Source organism: Oncorhynchus mykiss, chromosome 1, assembly GCF_013265735.2.
Source record: "Oncorhynchus mykiss isolate Arlee chromosome 1, USDA_OmykA_1.1, whole genome shotgun sequence".
Lineage (NCBI taxonomy): Eukaryota > Metazoa > Chordata > Actinopteri > Salmoniformes > Salmonidae > Oncorhynchus > Oncorhynchus mykiss.
In genome coordinates this window covers 3,397,927-3,415,465 of record NC_048565.1, presented here as the reverse complement: position 1 = coordinate 3,415,465, position 17,539 = coordinate 3,397,927, and the positions used below count along the sequence as shown (strand labels likewise).

The following is a 17,539-nucleotide window of genomic DNA, read 5'->3' as shown; positions in this document are numbered from 1 at the left end:
AGATGACCAGCAGGGTCAGATAATAATAATCACAGTAGTTGTCGAGGGTGCAGCAAGTCAGCACCTCAGGAGTAAATGTCAGTTGGCTTTTCATAGCCGATCATTCAGAGTTAGAGACAGCAGGTGCGGAAGAGAGAGAGTCCAAAACAGCAGGTCCGGAACAAGGTAGCACGTCCGGTGAACAGGTCAGGGTTCCATAGCCGCAGGCAGAACAGTTGAAACTGGAGCAGCAGCACGACCAGGTGGACTGGGGACAGCAAGGAGTCATCAGGCAGGTTGTCCTGAGGCATGGTCCTAGGGCTCAGGTCCTCCGAGAGAAGAGAAAGAGAGAAAGAATTAGAGAGAGCATACTTAAATTCACACAGGACACCAGATAAGACAGGAGAAATACTCCAGATATAACAGACTGACCCTAGCCCCCTCACACAAACTATTGCAGCATAAATACTGGAGAATGAGACAGGAGGAATCACTACTGTCTGTTGGTAGATAGATAGCTACTGTCTGTTGGTAGATAGATAGCTATATATCTAGTTATCTATCTAGTTATCCATCTACCAACAGACAGTAGCTATCTATCGAGTTATCTATCTACCAACAGACAGTAGCTATCTATCTACCAACAGACAGTAGCTATCTATCTAGTTATCTATCTACCAACAGACAGTAGTTATCTATCTACCAACAAACAGTAGCTATCTATCTAGTTATCTATCTACCAACAGACAGTAGCTATCTATCTACCAACAGACAGTAGCTATCTATCGAGTTATCTATCTACCAACAGACAGTAGCTATCTATCTACCAACAGACAGTAGCTATCTATCGAGTTATCTATCTACCAACAGACAGTAGCTATCTATCGAGTTATCTATCTACCAACAGACAGTAGCTATCTATCTACCAACAGACAGTAGCTATCTATCTAGTTATCTATCTACCAACAGACAGTAGCTATCTATCTACCAACAGACAGTAGCTATCTATCTAGTTATCTATCTACCAACAGACAGTAGTTATCTATCTACCAACAAACAGTAGCTATCTATCTAGTTATCTATCTACCAACAGACAGTAGCTATCTATCTACCAACAGACAGTAGCTATCTATCGAGTTATCTATCTACCAACAGGCAGTAGCAATCTATCTAGTTATCTATCTACCAACACACAATAGCTATCTATCTAGTTATCTATCTACCAACAGACAGTAGCTATCTTTCGAGTTATCTATCTACCAACAGACAGTAGCTATCTATCTACCAACAGACCGTAGCTATCTATCTAGTTTTATATCTACCAACAGACAGTAGCTATCTATCTACCAACAGACAGTAGCTATCTATCTACCAACAGACAGTAGCTATCTATCTAGTTATCTATTTACCAACAGACAGTAGTTATCTATCTAGTTATCTATCTATCTATCAACAGACAGTAGTTATCTATCTATCAACAGACAGTAGTTATCTATCTACCAACAGACAGTAGCTATCTATCTAGTTATCTATCTACCAACATACAGTAGTTATCTATCTAGTTATCTATCTACCAACAGACAGTAGTTATATATCTAGTTATATATCTATCAACAGACAGTAGTTATCTATCTAGTTATCTATCTACCAACAGACAGTAGCTATCTATCTAGTTATCTATCTACCAACAGACAGTAGTTATCTATCTAGTTATATATCTATCAACAGACAGTAGTTATCTATCTAGTTATCTATCTATCTATCAACAGACAGTAGTTATCTATCTATCAACAGACAGTAGCTATCTATCTAGTTATCTATCTACCAATAGACAGTAGCTATCTATCTACCAACAGACAGTAGCTATCTATCTACCAACAGACAGTAGTTATCTATCTACCAACAGACAGTAGCTATCTATCTAGTTATCTATCTACCAACAGACAGTAGCTATCTATCTAGTTATCTATCTACCAACAGACAGTAGCTATATATCTAGTTATCTATCTACCAACAGACAGTAGCTATCTATCTAGTTATCTATCTACCAACAGACAGTAGCTATCTATCTAGTTATCTATCTACCAACAGACAGTAGCTATATATCTAGTTATCTATCTACCAACAGACAGTAGCTATCTATCTAGTTAATTATCTACCAACAGACAGTAGTTATCTATCTAGTTATCTATCTACCAACAGACAGTAGTTATCTATCTACCAACAGACAGTAGCTATCTATCTAGTTATCTATCTACCAACAGACAGTAGCTATCTATCTAGTTATCTATCTACCAACAGACAGTAGCTATATATCTAGTTATCTATCTACCAACAGACAGTAGCTATCTATCTAGTTAATTATCTACCAACAGACAGTAGTTATCTATCTAGTTATCTATCTACCAACAGACAGTAGGTATCTATCTACCAACAGACAGTAGCTATCTATCTAGTTATCTATCTACCAACAGACAGTAGGTATATATCAACAGACAGTAGCTATAGAGAGGGGAACGGAGGGAGAGAGGGGAACGGAGGGAGAGAGGGGAACGGAGGGTGAGAGGGGAACGGAGGGTGAGAGGAGAGCGGGGAGAGGGTTAGAGAGCGGGGAGAGGGTTAGAGAGCGGGCCCTGGTCTTTGTAAAGTCGCATTAGCTCGTTTAGCTATTCAACCAGCTGTCAAAAGCCGAGCCCTGAGCCCAGAGCGGGGTTAAGGAGGAGAAGAGCAGGACTGGACCCGCTGCAGATGGGAACCTTTAATTTTTAAAGCTGTTTTATCCGCGTGGCTGAGCGCTCGCACGTTGCGTCACGTAGCATATGAGTGCTAATTCAACCCCCTTCTCTTCTCTCTTTCCCCCTCCTCTCCTCTGCCACCTACCCACTCCTCTACCCTCTATTCACTACTGACAAACCAGCCAGCAGCCAAAGTACACTATGAGAAACTTCTATCTCTACTCTCTCTGTGTTAAGTGTTGTTTTGATTGCTGCTTGGTGGGGCGGGAGGTAGGCAGGGGAGGAAGCGGTGACCGGTTGATTTTACGTGCACTCTGCTCCCGGGCTGAGTCCCTCTAGGTGTTTATCTAACACATGTTACACTGAGATCGGGCTGAGTCCCTCTAGGTGTTTATCTAACACATGTTACACTGAGGTCGGGCTGAGTCCCTCTAGGTGTTTATCTAACACATGTTACACTGAGGTCGGGCTGAGTCCCTCTAGGTGTTTATCTAACATGTTACACTGAGGTCGGGCTGAGTCCCTCTAGGTGTTTATCTAACACATGTTACACTGAGGTCGGGCTGAGTCCCTCTAGGTGTTAATCTAACATGTTACACTGAGGTCGGGCTGAGTCCCTCTAGGTGTTTATCTAACACATGTTACACTGAGATCGGGCTGAGTCCCTCTAGGTGTTTATCTAACACATGTTACACTGAGGTCGGGCTGAGTCCCTCTAGGTGTTTATCTAACATGTTACACTGAGGTCAGGCTGAGTCCCTCTAGGTGTTTATCTAACACATGTTACACTGAGGTCGGGCTGAGTCCCTCTAGGTGTTTATCTAACACATGTTACACTGAGGTCGGGCTGAGTCCCTCTAGGTGTTTATCTAACACATGTTACACTGAGGTCGGGCTGAGTCCCTCTAGGTGTTTATCTAACATGTTACACTGAGGTTGGGCTGAGTCCCTCTAGGTGTTTATCTAACACATGTTACACTGAGGTCGGGCTGAGTCCCTCTAGGTGTTTATCTAACATGTTACACTGAGGTCGGGCTGAGTCCCTCTAGGTGTTTATCTAACATGTTACACTGAGGTCGGGCTGAGTCCCTCTAGGTGTTTATCTAACACATGTTACACTGAGGTCGGGCTGAGTCCCTCTAGGTGTTAATCTAACATGTTACACTGAGGTCGGGCTGAGTCCCTCTAGGTGTTTATCTAACACATGTTACACTGAGGTCGGGCTGAGTCCCTCTAGGTGTTTATCTAACACATGTTACACTGCGGTCGGGCTGAGTCCCTCTAGGTGTTTATCTAACATGTTACACTGAGGTCGGGCTGAGTCCCTCTAGGTGTTTATCTAACACATGTTACACTGAGGTCAGGCTGAGTCCCTCTAGGTGTTTATCTAACATGTTACACTGAGATCGGGCTGAGTCCCTCTAGGTGTTAATCTAACATGTTACACTGAGGTCGGGCTGAGTCCCTCTAGGTGTTTATCTAACATGTTACACTGAGATCGGGCTGAGTCCCTCTAGGTGTTAATCTAACATGTTACACTGAGGTCGGGCTGAGTCTCTCTAGGTGTTAATCTAACATGTTACACTGAGGTCGGGCTGAGTCCCTCTAGGTGTTTATCTAACACATGTTACACTGCGGTCGGGCTGAGTCCCTCTAGGTGTTTATCTAACATGTTACACTGAGGTCGGGCTGAGTCCCTCTAGGTGTTAATCTAACACATGTTACACTGAGGTCGGGCTGAGTCCCTCTAGGTGTTAATCTAACACATGTTACACTGAGGTTGGGCTGAGTCCCTCTAGGTGTTTATCTAACATGTTACACTGAGGTCGGGCTGAGTCCCTCTAGGTGTTTATCTAACACATGTTACACTGAGGTCGGGCTGAGTCCCTCTAGGTGTTTATCTAACACATGTTACACTGAGGTCGGGCTGAGTCCCTCTAGGTGTTTATCTAACATGTTACACTGAGGTCGGGCTGAGTCCCTCTAGGTGTTTATCTAACACATGTTACACTGAGGTCGGGCTGAGTCCCTCTAGGTGTTAATCTAACATGTTACACTGAGGTCGGGCTGAGTCCCTCTAGGTGTTTATCTAACACATGTTACACTGAGATCGGGCTGAGTCCCTCTAGGTGTTTATCTAACACATGTTACACTGAGGTCGGGCTGAGTCCCTCTAGGTGTTTATCTAACATGTTACACTGAGGTCAGGCTGAGTCCCTCTAGGTGTTTATCTAACACATGTTACACTGAGGTCGGGCTGAGTCCCTCTAGGTGTTTATCTAACACATGTTACACTGAGGTCGGGCTGAGTCCCTCTAGGTGTTTATCTAACACATGTTACACTGAGGTCGGGCTGAGTCCCTCTAGGTGTTTATCTAACATGTTACACTGAGGTTGGGCTGAGTCCCTCTAGGTGTTTATCTAACACATGTTACACTGAGGTCGGGCTGAGTCCCTCTAGGTGTTTATCTAACATGTTACACTGAGGTCGGGCTGAGTCCCTCTAGGTGTTTATCTAACATGTTACACTGAGGTCGGGCTGAGTCCCTCTAGGTGTTTATCTAACACATGTTACACTGAGGTCGGGCTGAGTCCCTCTAGGTGTTAATCTAACATGTTACACTGAGGTCGGGCTGAGTCCCTCTAGGTGTTTATCTAACACATGTTACACTGAGGTCGGGCTGAGTCCCTCTAGGTGTTTATCTAACACATGTTACACTGCGGTCGGGCTGAGTCCCTCTAGGTGTTTATCTAACATGTTACACTGAGGTCGGGCTGAGTCCCTCTAGGTGTTTATCTAACACATGTTACACTGAGGTCAGGCTGAGTCCCTCTAGGTGTTTATCTAACATGTTACACTGAGATCGGGCTGAGTCCCTCTAGGTGTTAATCTAACATGTTACACTGAGGTCGGGCTGAGTCCCTCTAGGTGTTTATCTAACATGTTACACTGAGATCAGGCTGAGTCCCTCTAGGTGTTAATCTAACATGTTACACTGAGGTCGGGCTGAGTCTCTCTAGGTGTTAATCTAACATGTTACACTGAGGTCGGGCTGAGTCCCTCTAGGTGTTTATCTAACACATGTTACACTGCGGTCGGGCTGAGTCCCTCTAGGTGTTTATCTAACATGTTACACTGAGGTCGGGCTGAGTCCCTCTAGGTGTTAATCTAACACATGTTACACTGAGGTCGGGCTGAGTCCCTCTAGGTGTTAATCTAACACATGTTACACTGAGGTTGGGCTGAGTCCCTCTAGGTGTTTATCTAACATGTTACACTGAGGTCGGGCTGAGTCCCTCTAGGTGTTTATCTAACACATGTTACACTGAGGTCAGGCTGAGTCCCTCTAGGTGTTTATCTAACATGTTACACTGAGATCGGGCTGAGTCCCTCTAGGTGTTAATCTAACACATGTTACACTGAGGTTGGGCTGAGTCCCTCTAGGTGTTTATCTAACATGTTACACTGAGGTCGGGCTGAGTCCCTCTAGGTGTTAATCTAACACATGTTACACTGAGGTTGGGCTGAGTCCCTCTAGGTGTTTATCTAACATGTTACACTGAGGTCGGGCTGAGTCCCTCTAGGTGTTTATCTAACATGTTACACTGAGGTCGGGCTGAGTCCCTCTAGGTGTTAATCTAACACATGTTACACTGAGGTCGGGCTGAGTCCCTCTAGGTGTTAATCTAACACATGTTACACTGAGGTCGGGCTGAGTCCCTCTAGGTGTTAATCTAACACATGTTACACTGAGGTCGGGCTGAGTCCCTCTAGGTGTTTATCTAACACATGTTACACTGAGGTCGGGCTGAGTCCCTCTAGGTGTTTATCTAACACATGTTACACTGAGGTCGGGCTGAGTCCCTCTAGGTGTTTATCTAACACATGTTACACTGAGGTTGGGCTGAGTCCCTCTAGGTGTTTATCTAACATGTTACACTGAGGTCGGGCTGAGTCCCTCTAGGTGTTTATCTAACACATGTTACACTGAGGTCGGGCTGAGTCCCTCTAGGTGTTAATCTAACACATGTTACACTGAGGTCGGGCTGAGTCCCTCTAGGTGTTTATCTAACACATGTTACACTGAGGTCGGGCTGAGTCCCTCTAGGTGTTTATCTAACACATGTTACACTGAGGTCAGGCTGATTCCCTCTAGGTGTTTATCTAACATGTTACACTGAGGTCGGGCTGAGTCCCTCTAGGTGTTTATCTAACATGTTACACTGAGGTCGGGCTGAGTCCCTCTAGGTGTTTATCTAACACATGTTACACTGAGGTCAGGCTGAGTCCATCTAGGTGTTTATCTAACATGTTACACTGGGGTCGGGCTGAGTCCCTCTAGGTGTTTATCTAACACATGTTACACTGCGGTCGGGCTGAGTCCCTCTAGGTGTTTATCTAACATGTTACACTGAGGTCAGGCTGAGTCCCTCTAGGTGTTTATCTAACATGTTACACTGAGGTCAGGCTGAGTCCCTCTAGGTGTTTATCTAACACATGTTACACTGAGGTCGGGCTGAGTCCCTCTAGGTGTTTATCTAACATGTTACACTGAGGTCGGGCTGAGTCCCTCTAGGTGTTAATCTAACATGTTACACTGAGGTCAGGCTGAGTCCCTCTAGGTGTTTATCTAACACATGTTACACTGAGGTCGGGCTGAGTCCCTCTAGGTGTTTATCTAACATGTTACACTGAGGTCGGGCTGAGGCCCTCTAGGTGTTTATCTAACACATGTTACACTGAGGTCGGGCTGATTCCCTCTAGGTGTTTATCTAACATGTTACACTGAGGTCGGGCTGAGTCCCTCTAGGTGTTTATCTAACATGTTACACTGAGGTCGGGCTGAGTCCCTCTAGGTGTTTATCTAACATGTTACACTGAGGTCGGGCTGAGTCCCTCTAGGTGTTTATCTAACACATGTTACACTGAGGTCGGGCTGAGTCCCTCTAGGTGTTAATCTAACATGTTACACTGAGGTCGGGCTGAGGCCCTCTAGGTGTTAATCTAACACATGTTACACTGAGGTCGGGCTGAGTCCCTCTAGGTGTTTATCTAACACATGTTACACTGAGGTCGGGCTGATTCCCTCTAGGTGTTTATCTAACATGTTACACTGAGGTCGGGCTGAGTCCCTCTAGGTGTTTATCTAACATGTTACACTGAGGTCGGGCTGAGTCCCTCTAGGTGTTTATCTAACACATGTTACATGAATTCATGAATTTATCTAACAGAAGAACTCTGCCTAGAAGGCCAGCATCCTGGAGTCGCCTCTTCACTGTTGACGTTGAGACTGGTGTTTTGCAGGTACTATTTAATGAAGCTGCCAGTTGAGGACTTGTGAGGCGTCTGCTTCTCAAACTAGAGACTCTAATGTACTTGTCCTCTTGCTCAGTTGTGCACCGGGGCCTCCCACTCCTCTTTCTATTCTGGTTAGAGCCAGTTTGCACTGTTCTGTGAAGGGAGTAGTACACAGCGTTGTACGAGACCTTCAGTTTCTTGGCAATTTCTCGCATGGAATAGCCTTCATTTCTCAGAACAAGAATAGACTGACGAGTTTCAGAAGAAAGTCCTTTGTTTCTGGCCATTTTGAGCCTGCAATCGAACCCACAAATGCTGATGCTCCGGATACTCAACTAGTCTAAAGAAGGCTAGTGGTTAGAGCCTGTAGAGGTGATACCATCACGGGGAGGCAGGTAGCCTAGTGGTTAGAGCCTGTAGAGGTGATACCATCACAGGGAGGCAGGTAGCCTAGTGGTTAGAGCCTGTAGAGGTGATACCATCACAGGGAGGCAGGTAGCCTAGTGGTTAGAGCCTGTAGAGGTGATACCATCACAGGGAGGCAGGTAGCCTAGTGGTTAGAGTGTTGGACTAGTAACCCAAAGGTTGCAAAATCGAATCCCCGAGCTGAGAAGGTAAAAAAAAGTCTGCCGTTCTGAACGAGGCAGTTAACCCACTGTTCCCTGGTAGGCTGTCATTGAAAATAATAATTTGTTCTTAACTGACTTGCCTAATTAAATAAAGGTCAAATATAAAAATACATATCACAATGTTTTACACGCTCTTAATCATGATAGGACAAAGGTTATAGGTCATCACCCAAACCCTAGATCTAAGGAACTATAGGAATGTTTCTGCCGGTGTGTGATAAGTATGTAACCTTCTGTCAGTGATATAGATAGAAAACCACATGTTGATTTCAGATCGTACCATGTCAACAGAATATAGTTGGAGAAATCACATGTTGATTTCAGATCGTACCATGTCAACAGAATATAGCTAGAAAACCACATGTTGATTTCAGATCGTACCATGTCAACAGAATATAGTTGGAGAAATCACATGTTGATTTCAGATCGTACCATGTCAACAGAATATAGCTAGAAAACCACATGTTGATTTCAGATCGTACCATGTCAACAGAATATAGTTGGAGAAATCACATGTTGATTTCAGATCGTACCATGTCAACAGAATATAGTTGGAGAAATCACATGTTGATTTCAGATCGTACCATGTCAACAGAATATAGCTGGGAAAATCACATGTTGATTTCAGATCGTACCATGTCAACAGAATATAGCTAGAAAACCACATGTTGATTTCAGATCGTACCATGTCAACAGAATATAGCTAGAAAACCACATGTTGATTTCAGATCGTACCATGTCAACAGAATATAGCTAGAAAACCACATGTTGATTTCAGATCGTACCATGTCAACAGAATATAGCTGGGAAAACCACATGTTGATTTCAGATCGTACCATGTCAACAGAATATAGCTAGAAAACCACATGTTGATTTCAGATCGTACCATGTCAACAGAATATAGCTAGAAAACCACATGTTGATTTCAGATCGTACCATGTCAACAGAATATAGCTGGGAAAACCACATGTTGATTTCAGATCGTACCATGTCAACAAGAATATAGCTAGAAAACCACATGTTGATTTCAGATCGTACCATGTCAACAGAATATAGCTGGGAAAACCACATGTTGATTTCAGATCGTACCATGTCAACAAGAATATAGCTAGAAAACCACATGTTGATTTCAGATCGTACCATGTCAACAGAATATAGCTGGGAAAACCACATGTTGATTTCAGATCGTACCATGTCAACAAGAATATATAACCATCTTTTAATTTCTCACCTAATCTATCGCTCGCTGAGGTTGATATAGTAGGGTCATCATGGTTTAGGGCCTGGGCCTATTCACAACTAAATACATGTAAAGTGCCACAATGTCACGTTAGATTGCAACTTTATATAACCAGGTGCTGTTTGAAACATTTTCTGTTCGCCACCTCAGTAAGAAGTGTTTTTTCTTCACACACCTCAGTTCTCTTTATTTTAATACGTCTCATATTATAGCGTTGAGAGGAGCGGGGATGAATGAGAGCGTTTTAGAAGGACAGGTGGGTGTGAAACCCGGTGCGTTGTTGAAACAAACGTAGCACAGAGAGCGCCGTTAAAGAGGAATGTCAACGCGGCGGCTGGGGCGGGAGGAGCAGGAGGATTTGAGCAGATATTAAAAGATGAAAAGGTGCGTGGGACTTTCTCGGCTGCTGCGCTCTCTCTCTCTCTCTCTCTCTCTCTCTCTCGCTTTCTCTCTCTCACTTTCTCTCTCTCTCTCTCTCTCTCTCTCTCTCTCTCTCTCTCTCGTTCTGTCTTTCTCATTCTGTCTCTCTCTCTCTCTCTCTCTCTCTCTCTCTCTCTCTCGTTCTGTCTTTCTCGTTCTGTCTCTCTCTCTCTCTCTCCCTCTCTCTCTCTCTCTCTCTCTCTCTCTCTCTCGTTCTGTCTTTCTCGTTCTGTCTCTCTCTCTCTCTCTCTCTCTCTCTCTCTCTCTCTCGTTCTGTCTTTCTCGTTCTGTCTCTCTCTCTCTCTCTCTCTCTCTCTCTCTCTCTCTCGTTCTGTCTTTCTCGTTCTGTCTCTCTCTCTCTCTCTCTCTCTCTGCCCCCCCTGCATCCGCAGGGAGAATGGAACAGATGTGGGATGATAAACAGAGGAACAACAACAACATCAACAAAAAGAACGAGGGAAAAAACGCATGACATATAAATATGGTGAAATATTTCACTGTTTCAGAATGGGATGGTGAAATATTTCAGTGTTTCAGAATGGGATGGTGAAATATTTCAGCGTTTCAGAATGGGATGGTGAAATATTTCAGTGTTTCAGAATGGGATGGTGAAATATTTCAGTGTTTCAGAATGGGATGGTGAAATATTTCAGTGTTTCAGAATGGGATGGTGAAATATTTCAGTGTTTCAGAATGGGATGGTGAAATATTTCAGTGTTTCAGAATGGGATGGTGAAATATTTCAGTGTTTCAGAATGGGATGGTGAAATATTTCAGTGTTTCAGAATGGGATGGTGAAATATTTCAGTGTTTCAGAATGGGATGGTGAAATATTTCAGTGTTTCAGAATGGGATGGTGAAATATTTCAGTGTTTCAGAATGGGATGGTGAAATAAGGTGTATTAGTGTCCTCAGCTGGAGAAGCAGTTGACTCCTCAAGTCTTCTTCATCATAAAAGTATTCTCCTTGTCATCATCTCTGTTTTCATCATCACTGTCATGAACATCTTTGTTTTCATCATCACTGTCATGAACATCTCCGTTTTATCACTACGGTCATGGACATCTCTGTTTTCATCATCTCTGTTTTCCTCATCACTGTCTTGAACATCTCTGTTTTCATCATCTCTGTTTTATCACTGTCTTGGATATCTCTGTTTTCATCATCTCTGTTTTCATCATCTCGGTTTTCATCATCTCTGTTTTATCACTGTCATGAACATCTCTGTTTTCATCATCTCTGTTTTATCACTGTCATGAACATCTCTGTTTTCATCATCTCTGTTTTATCACTGTCTTGAACATCTCTGTTTCATCATCTCTGTTTTATCACTGTCATGAACATCTCTGTTTCATCATCTCTGTTTTATCACTGTCATGAACATCTCTGTTTCATCATCTCTGTTTTATCACTGTCATGAACATCTCTGTTTTCATCATCTCTGTTTTATCACTGTCATGAACATCTCTGTTTTCATCATCTCTGTTTTATCACTGTCTTGAACATCTCTGTTTCATCATCTCTGTTTTATCACTGTCATGAACATCTCTGTTTCATCATCTCTGTTTTATCACTGTCATGAACATCTCTGTTTCATCATCTCTGTTTTATCACTGTCATGAACATCTCTGTTTTCATCATCTCTGTTTTATCACTGTCATGAACATCTCTGTTTTCATCATCTCTGTTTTATCACTGTCATGAACATCTCTGTTTCATCATCTCTGTTTTATCACTGTCATGAACATCTCTGTTTCATCATCTCTGTTTTATCACTGTCATGAACATCTCTGTTTTCATCATCTCTGTTTTATCACTGTCATGAACATCTCTGTTTCATCATCTCTGTTTTATCACTGTCTTGAACATCTCTGTTTTCATCATCTCTGTCTTGGACATCTCTGTTTTCATCATCACTGTCATAAACATCTCGGTTTTTATCTGCCAGCATAGAAGGGCTGGGAATTGCAAACACACGTCTCACTATCTGTCTGCTCTAGAGAGACGAGAAATAGTGGAGACTTGTTTCGATCAGTCCTGACAACATGTTGCATCACTATTTAATAAGAAGATGGAGAACAAGATATAGGAGGAAATAAATCCCAGAGTTTTGACGCAGGTACAGCCATCCATCTTGCACTAGATAGCAACTATACTTAGAGTTCTAGATCAATATAACATGGCCACATGTGACTGGAGGGAGTCCCCCCCCCCCCTCCCCATCACTACTGAATACATACAGCCTTATTTTGAGTTCGTTTCATGTCATGTTGCTGTCATTAACTTCCTCTTTCAGCGATATCTCCATGTAATCTGTCTGGGTCGAAGAATGAGCCTCCGTTAACCGTTCATTCTGGATGGTTAACGAGCCGTAACCAACGGCTGCAGCACAGCAATCTTCTCCGTGGCACTGGTCAATCAATCAATCAATCAATCAATCAATCAATCAATCGAATTTATAAAGCCCATCTTACATCAGCTGATTTCACAAAGTGCTGTACAGAAACCCAGCCTAAAACCCCAAACAGCAAGCAATGCAGGTGTAGAAGCACGGTGGCTAGGAAAAACTCCCTAGAAAGGCCAGAACCTAGGAAGAAACCTAGAGAGGAACCAGGCTATGTGGGGTGGCCAGTCCTCTTCTGGCTGTGCCGGGTGGAGATTATAACAGAACATGGCCAAGATGTTCAAATGTTCATAAATGACCAGCATGGTCGAATAATAATAAGGCAGAACAGTTGAAACTGGAGCGGCAGCACAGCCAGGTGGACTGGGGACAGCAAGGAGTCATCATGTCAGTTATTCCTGGGGCATGGTCCTAGGGCTCAGGTCCTCCGAGAGAGAGAAAGAAAGAGAGAATTAGAGAGAGCATATGTGGGATGGCCAGTCCTCTTCTGGCTGTGCCAGGTGAAGATTATAACAGAACATGGCCAAGATGTTCAAATGTTCATAGATGACCAGCATGGTCCAATAATAATAATCACAGTGGATGTCGAGGGTGCAACAGGTCAGTCAGTACCTCAGGAGTAAAATGGTCAGATTTCATTCCTCTTAGTCATGTTATTAACCAATAGGTGCCCTTCTTTGTGAATCTATGTTTAAATGCACTGCTGGACTGAGGGACCTTACAGATAATTGTATGTGTGGGGTACAGAGATGAGGGACCTTACAGATAATTGTAGGTGTGGGGTACAGAGATGAGGGACCTTACAGATAATTGTATGTGTGGGGTACAGAGATGAGGGACCTTACAGATAATTGTATGTGTGGGATACAGAGATGAGGGACCTTACAGATAATTGTATGTGTGGGGTACAGAGATGAGGGACCTTACAGATAATTGTATGTGTGGGGTACAGAGATGAGGGACCTTACAGATAATTGTATGTGTGGGGTACAGAGATGAGGGACCTTACAGATAATTGTATGTGTGAGGTACAGAGATGAGGGACCTGACAGATAATTGTATGTGTGGGGAACAGAGATGAGGGACCTTACAGATAATTGTATGTGTGGGGTACAGAGATGAGGGACCTTACAGATAATTGTATGTGTGGGGTAGAGAGATGAGGGACATTACAGATAATTGTATGTGTGAGGTACAGAGATGAGGGACATTACAGATAATTGTATGTGTGGGGTACAGAGATGAGGGACCTTACAGATAATTGTATGTGTGGGGTACAGAGATGAGGGACCTTACAGATAATTGTATGTGTGGGGTAGAGAGATGAGGGACATTACAGATAATTGTATGTGTGGGGTAGAGAGATGAGGGACATTACAGATAATTGTATGTGTGAGGTACAGAGATGAGGGACCTTACAGATAATTGTATGTGTGGGGTACAGAGATGAGGGACCTTACAGATAATTGTAGGTGTGGGGTAGAGAGATGAGGGACCTTACAGATAATTGTATGTGTGGGGTACAGAGATGAGGGACCTTACAGATAATTGTATGTGTGGGGTACAGAGATGAGGGACCTTACAGATAATTGTATGTGTGGGGTACAGAGATGAGGGACCTTACAGATAATTGTAGGTGTGGGGTAGAGAGATGAGGGACCTTACAGATAATTGTATGTGTGGGGTACAGAGATGAGGGACCTTACAGATAATTGTAGGTGTGGGGTAGAGAGATGAGGGACCTTACAGATAATTGTATGTGTGGGGTAGAGAGATGAGGGACCTTACAGATAATTGTATGTGTGGGGTACAGAGATGAGGGACCTTACAGATAATTGTATGTGTGGGGAACAGAGATGAGGGACCTTACAGATAATTGTATGTGTGGGGTACAGAGATGAGGGACCTTACAGATAATTGTATGTGTGGGGTACAGAGATGAGGGACCTTACAGATAATTGTATGTGTGGGGTACAGAGATGAGGGACCTTACAGATAATTGTATGTGTGGGGTACAGAGATGAGGGACATTACAGATAATTGTATGTGTGGGGTACAGGGATGAGGGACCTTACAGATAATTGTATGTGTGGGGTACAGAGATGAGGGACCTTACAGATAATTGTATGTGTGGGGTACAGAGATGAGGGACCTTACAGATAATTGTATGTGTGGGGTACAGAGATGAGGGACCTTACAGATAATTGTATGTGTGGGGTACAGAGATGAGGGACCTTACAGATAATTATATGTGTGGGGTACAGAGATGAGGGACCTTACAGATAATTGTATGTGTGGGGTACAGAGATGAGGTAGTCATTCAAAAAGAATGTTGAACACTATTATTGAACAGAGTGAGTCCATGCAACTTATTATGTGACTCGTTAAGCACATTTTTACTCCTGAACTTATTTAGGCTTGACATAACAAAGGGGTTGAGTACTTAATGACTCAAGATATTTCAACTTTGCATTTTTTATTATTTTGTCAAAATGTCAAAAAACATAATTCCACTTTGACGTTATGGGGTATTGTGTGTAGATCAGTGACACAACATCTTCATTGAATCTATTTTAAATTCAGGCTGTAACACAACAAAATGTGGATAGGATCAAGGGGTGTGAATGCGTTTTGAAGGCAGAGTATAAGCTAAGCTGTGGGACAGTATGATCATGGTGAATAGCATGGTGAATAGCATGGTGAATAGCATGGTGAATAGCATGGTGAATAGCATGGTGAATAGCAGGGTGAATAGCAGGGTGAATAGCATGGTGAATAGCATGGTGAATAGCAGGGTGAATAGCATGGTGAAGAGCATGGTGAATAGCAGGGTGAATAGCATGGTGAATAGTATGGTGAATAGCATGGTGAAGAGCATGGTGAAGAGCATGGTGAATAGCAGGGTGAATAGCATGGTGAATAGCATGGTGAATAGCATGGTGAATAGCATGATGAATAGCATGGTGAATAGCATGGTGAATAGCATGGTGAATAGCATGGTGAATAGCATGGTGAATAGCAGGGTGAATAGCAGGGTGGATAGCAGGGTGGATAGCAGGGTGAATAGCATGGTGAATAGCATGGTGAATAGCAGGGTGAATAGCATGGTGAATAGCATGGTGAATAGCAGGGTGAATAGCAGGGTGAATAGCATGGTGAATAGCATGGTGAATAGCAGGGTGAATAGCAGGGTGGATAGCAGGGTGGATAGCAGGGTGAATAGCATGGTGAATAGCATGGTGAATAGCAGGGTGAATAGCATGGTGAATAGCATGGTGAATAGCATGGTGAATAGCAGGGTGAATAGCAGGGTGAATAGCATGGTGAATAGCATCTTTACACACTGAAACCAATGTCTGCTTCCGTTTGATTGGTGACAACGTGTCAACCACTCACGTCGTCCTCCGGTCAAAAACTATGAGTTTGACCTGATCTTAACTCTTCCTCTACAGAACCACGTTGACCAGGGACTTAACCCATCTTAACTCTTCCTCTGCAGAACCACGTCGGCCAGGGACTTAACCCGTCTTAACTCTTCCTCTGCAGAACCACGTCGACCAGGGACTTAACCCGTCTTAACTCTGCAGAACCACGTCGACCAGGGACTTAACCCGTCTTAACTCTTCCTCTGCAGAACCACGTCGACCAGGGACTTAACCCATCTTAACTCTGCAGAACCACGTCGACCAGGGACTTAACCCGTCTTAACTCTTCCTCTGCAGAACCACGTCGACCAGGGACTTAACCCATCTTAACTCTGCAGAACCACGTCGACCAGGGACTTAACCCGTCTTAACTCTTCCTCTGCAGAACCACGTCAACCAGGGACTTAACCCGTCTTAACTCTTCCTCTGCAGAACTACGTCGACCAGGGACTTAACCCATCTTAAGTCTGCAGAACCACGTCGACCAGGGACTTAACCCGTCTTAACTCTTCCTCTGCAGAACCACGTCGACCAGGGACTTAACCCATCTTAACTCTTCCTCTGCAGAACTACGTCGACCAGGGACTTAACCCGTCTTAACTCTGCAGAACCACGTCGACCAGGGACTTAACCCGTCTTAACTCTGCAGAACCAATATGCCTGTTGCTTACGTAAGCTGAAGACTATACCCTGACCTTGTTCTCCCTCTTCTTCCTCCTCTTCCTCATCCTCCTCCTCATCCTCTGTAGAACCATGTGGACCACCGAAGGCGAGGTTCAGGTGACAGGGCGGATGGAGACCACCCCTGCCATGGGCGTCCCTAGTATCTCTGTTTCCCAGCAACAGGCCCCTAAGAAGTTTGCCCCTGTGGTTGCCCCCAAACCTAAGTTCAACCCGTACAAGGACCCCACTGACCTTGCAGGAGGTAAGAGGGGACGCAAGTGACGCAAGAAGGGTGCATGTATTGCAGACGAAACTGAAGTGTTTGTTGGCCACAATTGTATGGACTTGACAAAGTCTTGCGTTAGAATGATGAAAACAGACTCCTATCCAGGGGGCTTTAACCTCCTCTATAGTCCCAGTACTGACTCCTATCCAGGGGGTTTTAACCTCCTCTATAGCCCCAGTACTGACTCCTATAGGGGGCTTTAACCTCCTCTATAGCCCCAGTACTGACTCCTATCCAGGGGGTTTTAACCTCCTCTATAGCACCAGTACTGACTCCTATCCAGGGGGTTTTAACCTCCTCTATAGCACCAGTACTGACTCCTATAGGGGGCTTTAACCTCCTCTATAGTCCCAGTACTGACTCCTATCCAGGGGGCTTTAACCTCCTCTATAGCACCAGTACTGACTCCTATCCAGGGGGCTTTAACCTCCTCTATAGTCCCAGTACTGACTCCTATCC

General features: G+C 43.9%; 2 protein-coding genes across 5 annotated transcripts in view; one reads left to right on the top strand and one right to left on the bottom strand.

The window, feature by feature from the left end:
• Nucleotides 1–17,539, top strand: part of LOC110518923 (LIM domain containing preferred translocation partner in lipoma) — a 501,674-nt gene that overhangs the window by 108,818 nt on the left and 375,317 nt on the right. For 3 of the 4 annotated variants that reach the window (XM_036980981.1, XM_036980905.1, XM_036980955.1), the window contains one exon: nt 16,881–17,056. The exons of the other annotated variant lie outside the window; for it this stretch is intronic. In XM_036980981.1, the coding sequence (XP_036836876.1) occupies nt 16,885–17,056 (172 nt within the window). In that variant the 5' untranslated portion in view covers nt 16,881–16,884. The remainder of the gene's footprint in view (nt 1–16,880; nt 17,057–17,539) is intronic. 4 annotated transcript variants of the gene reach the window in all.
• On the bottom strand, nt 15,318–16,040 carry LOC118966170 (putative transport permease ycf38). Its single transcript, XM_036989274.1, has one exon. It carries the CDS (start codon nt 16,038–16,040, stop codon nt 15,318–15,320), a length of 723 nt encoding a protein of 240 aa, XP_036845169.1.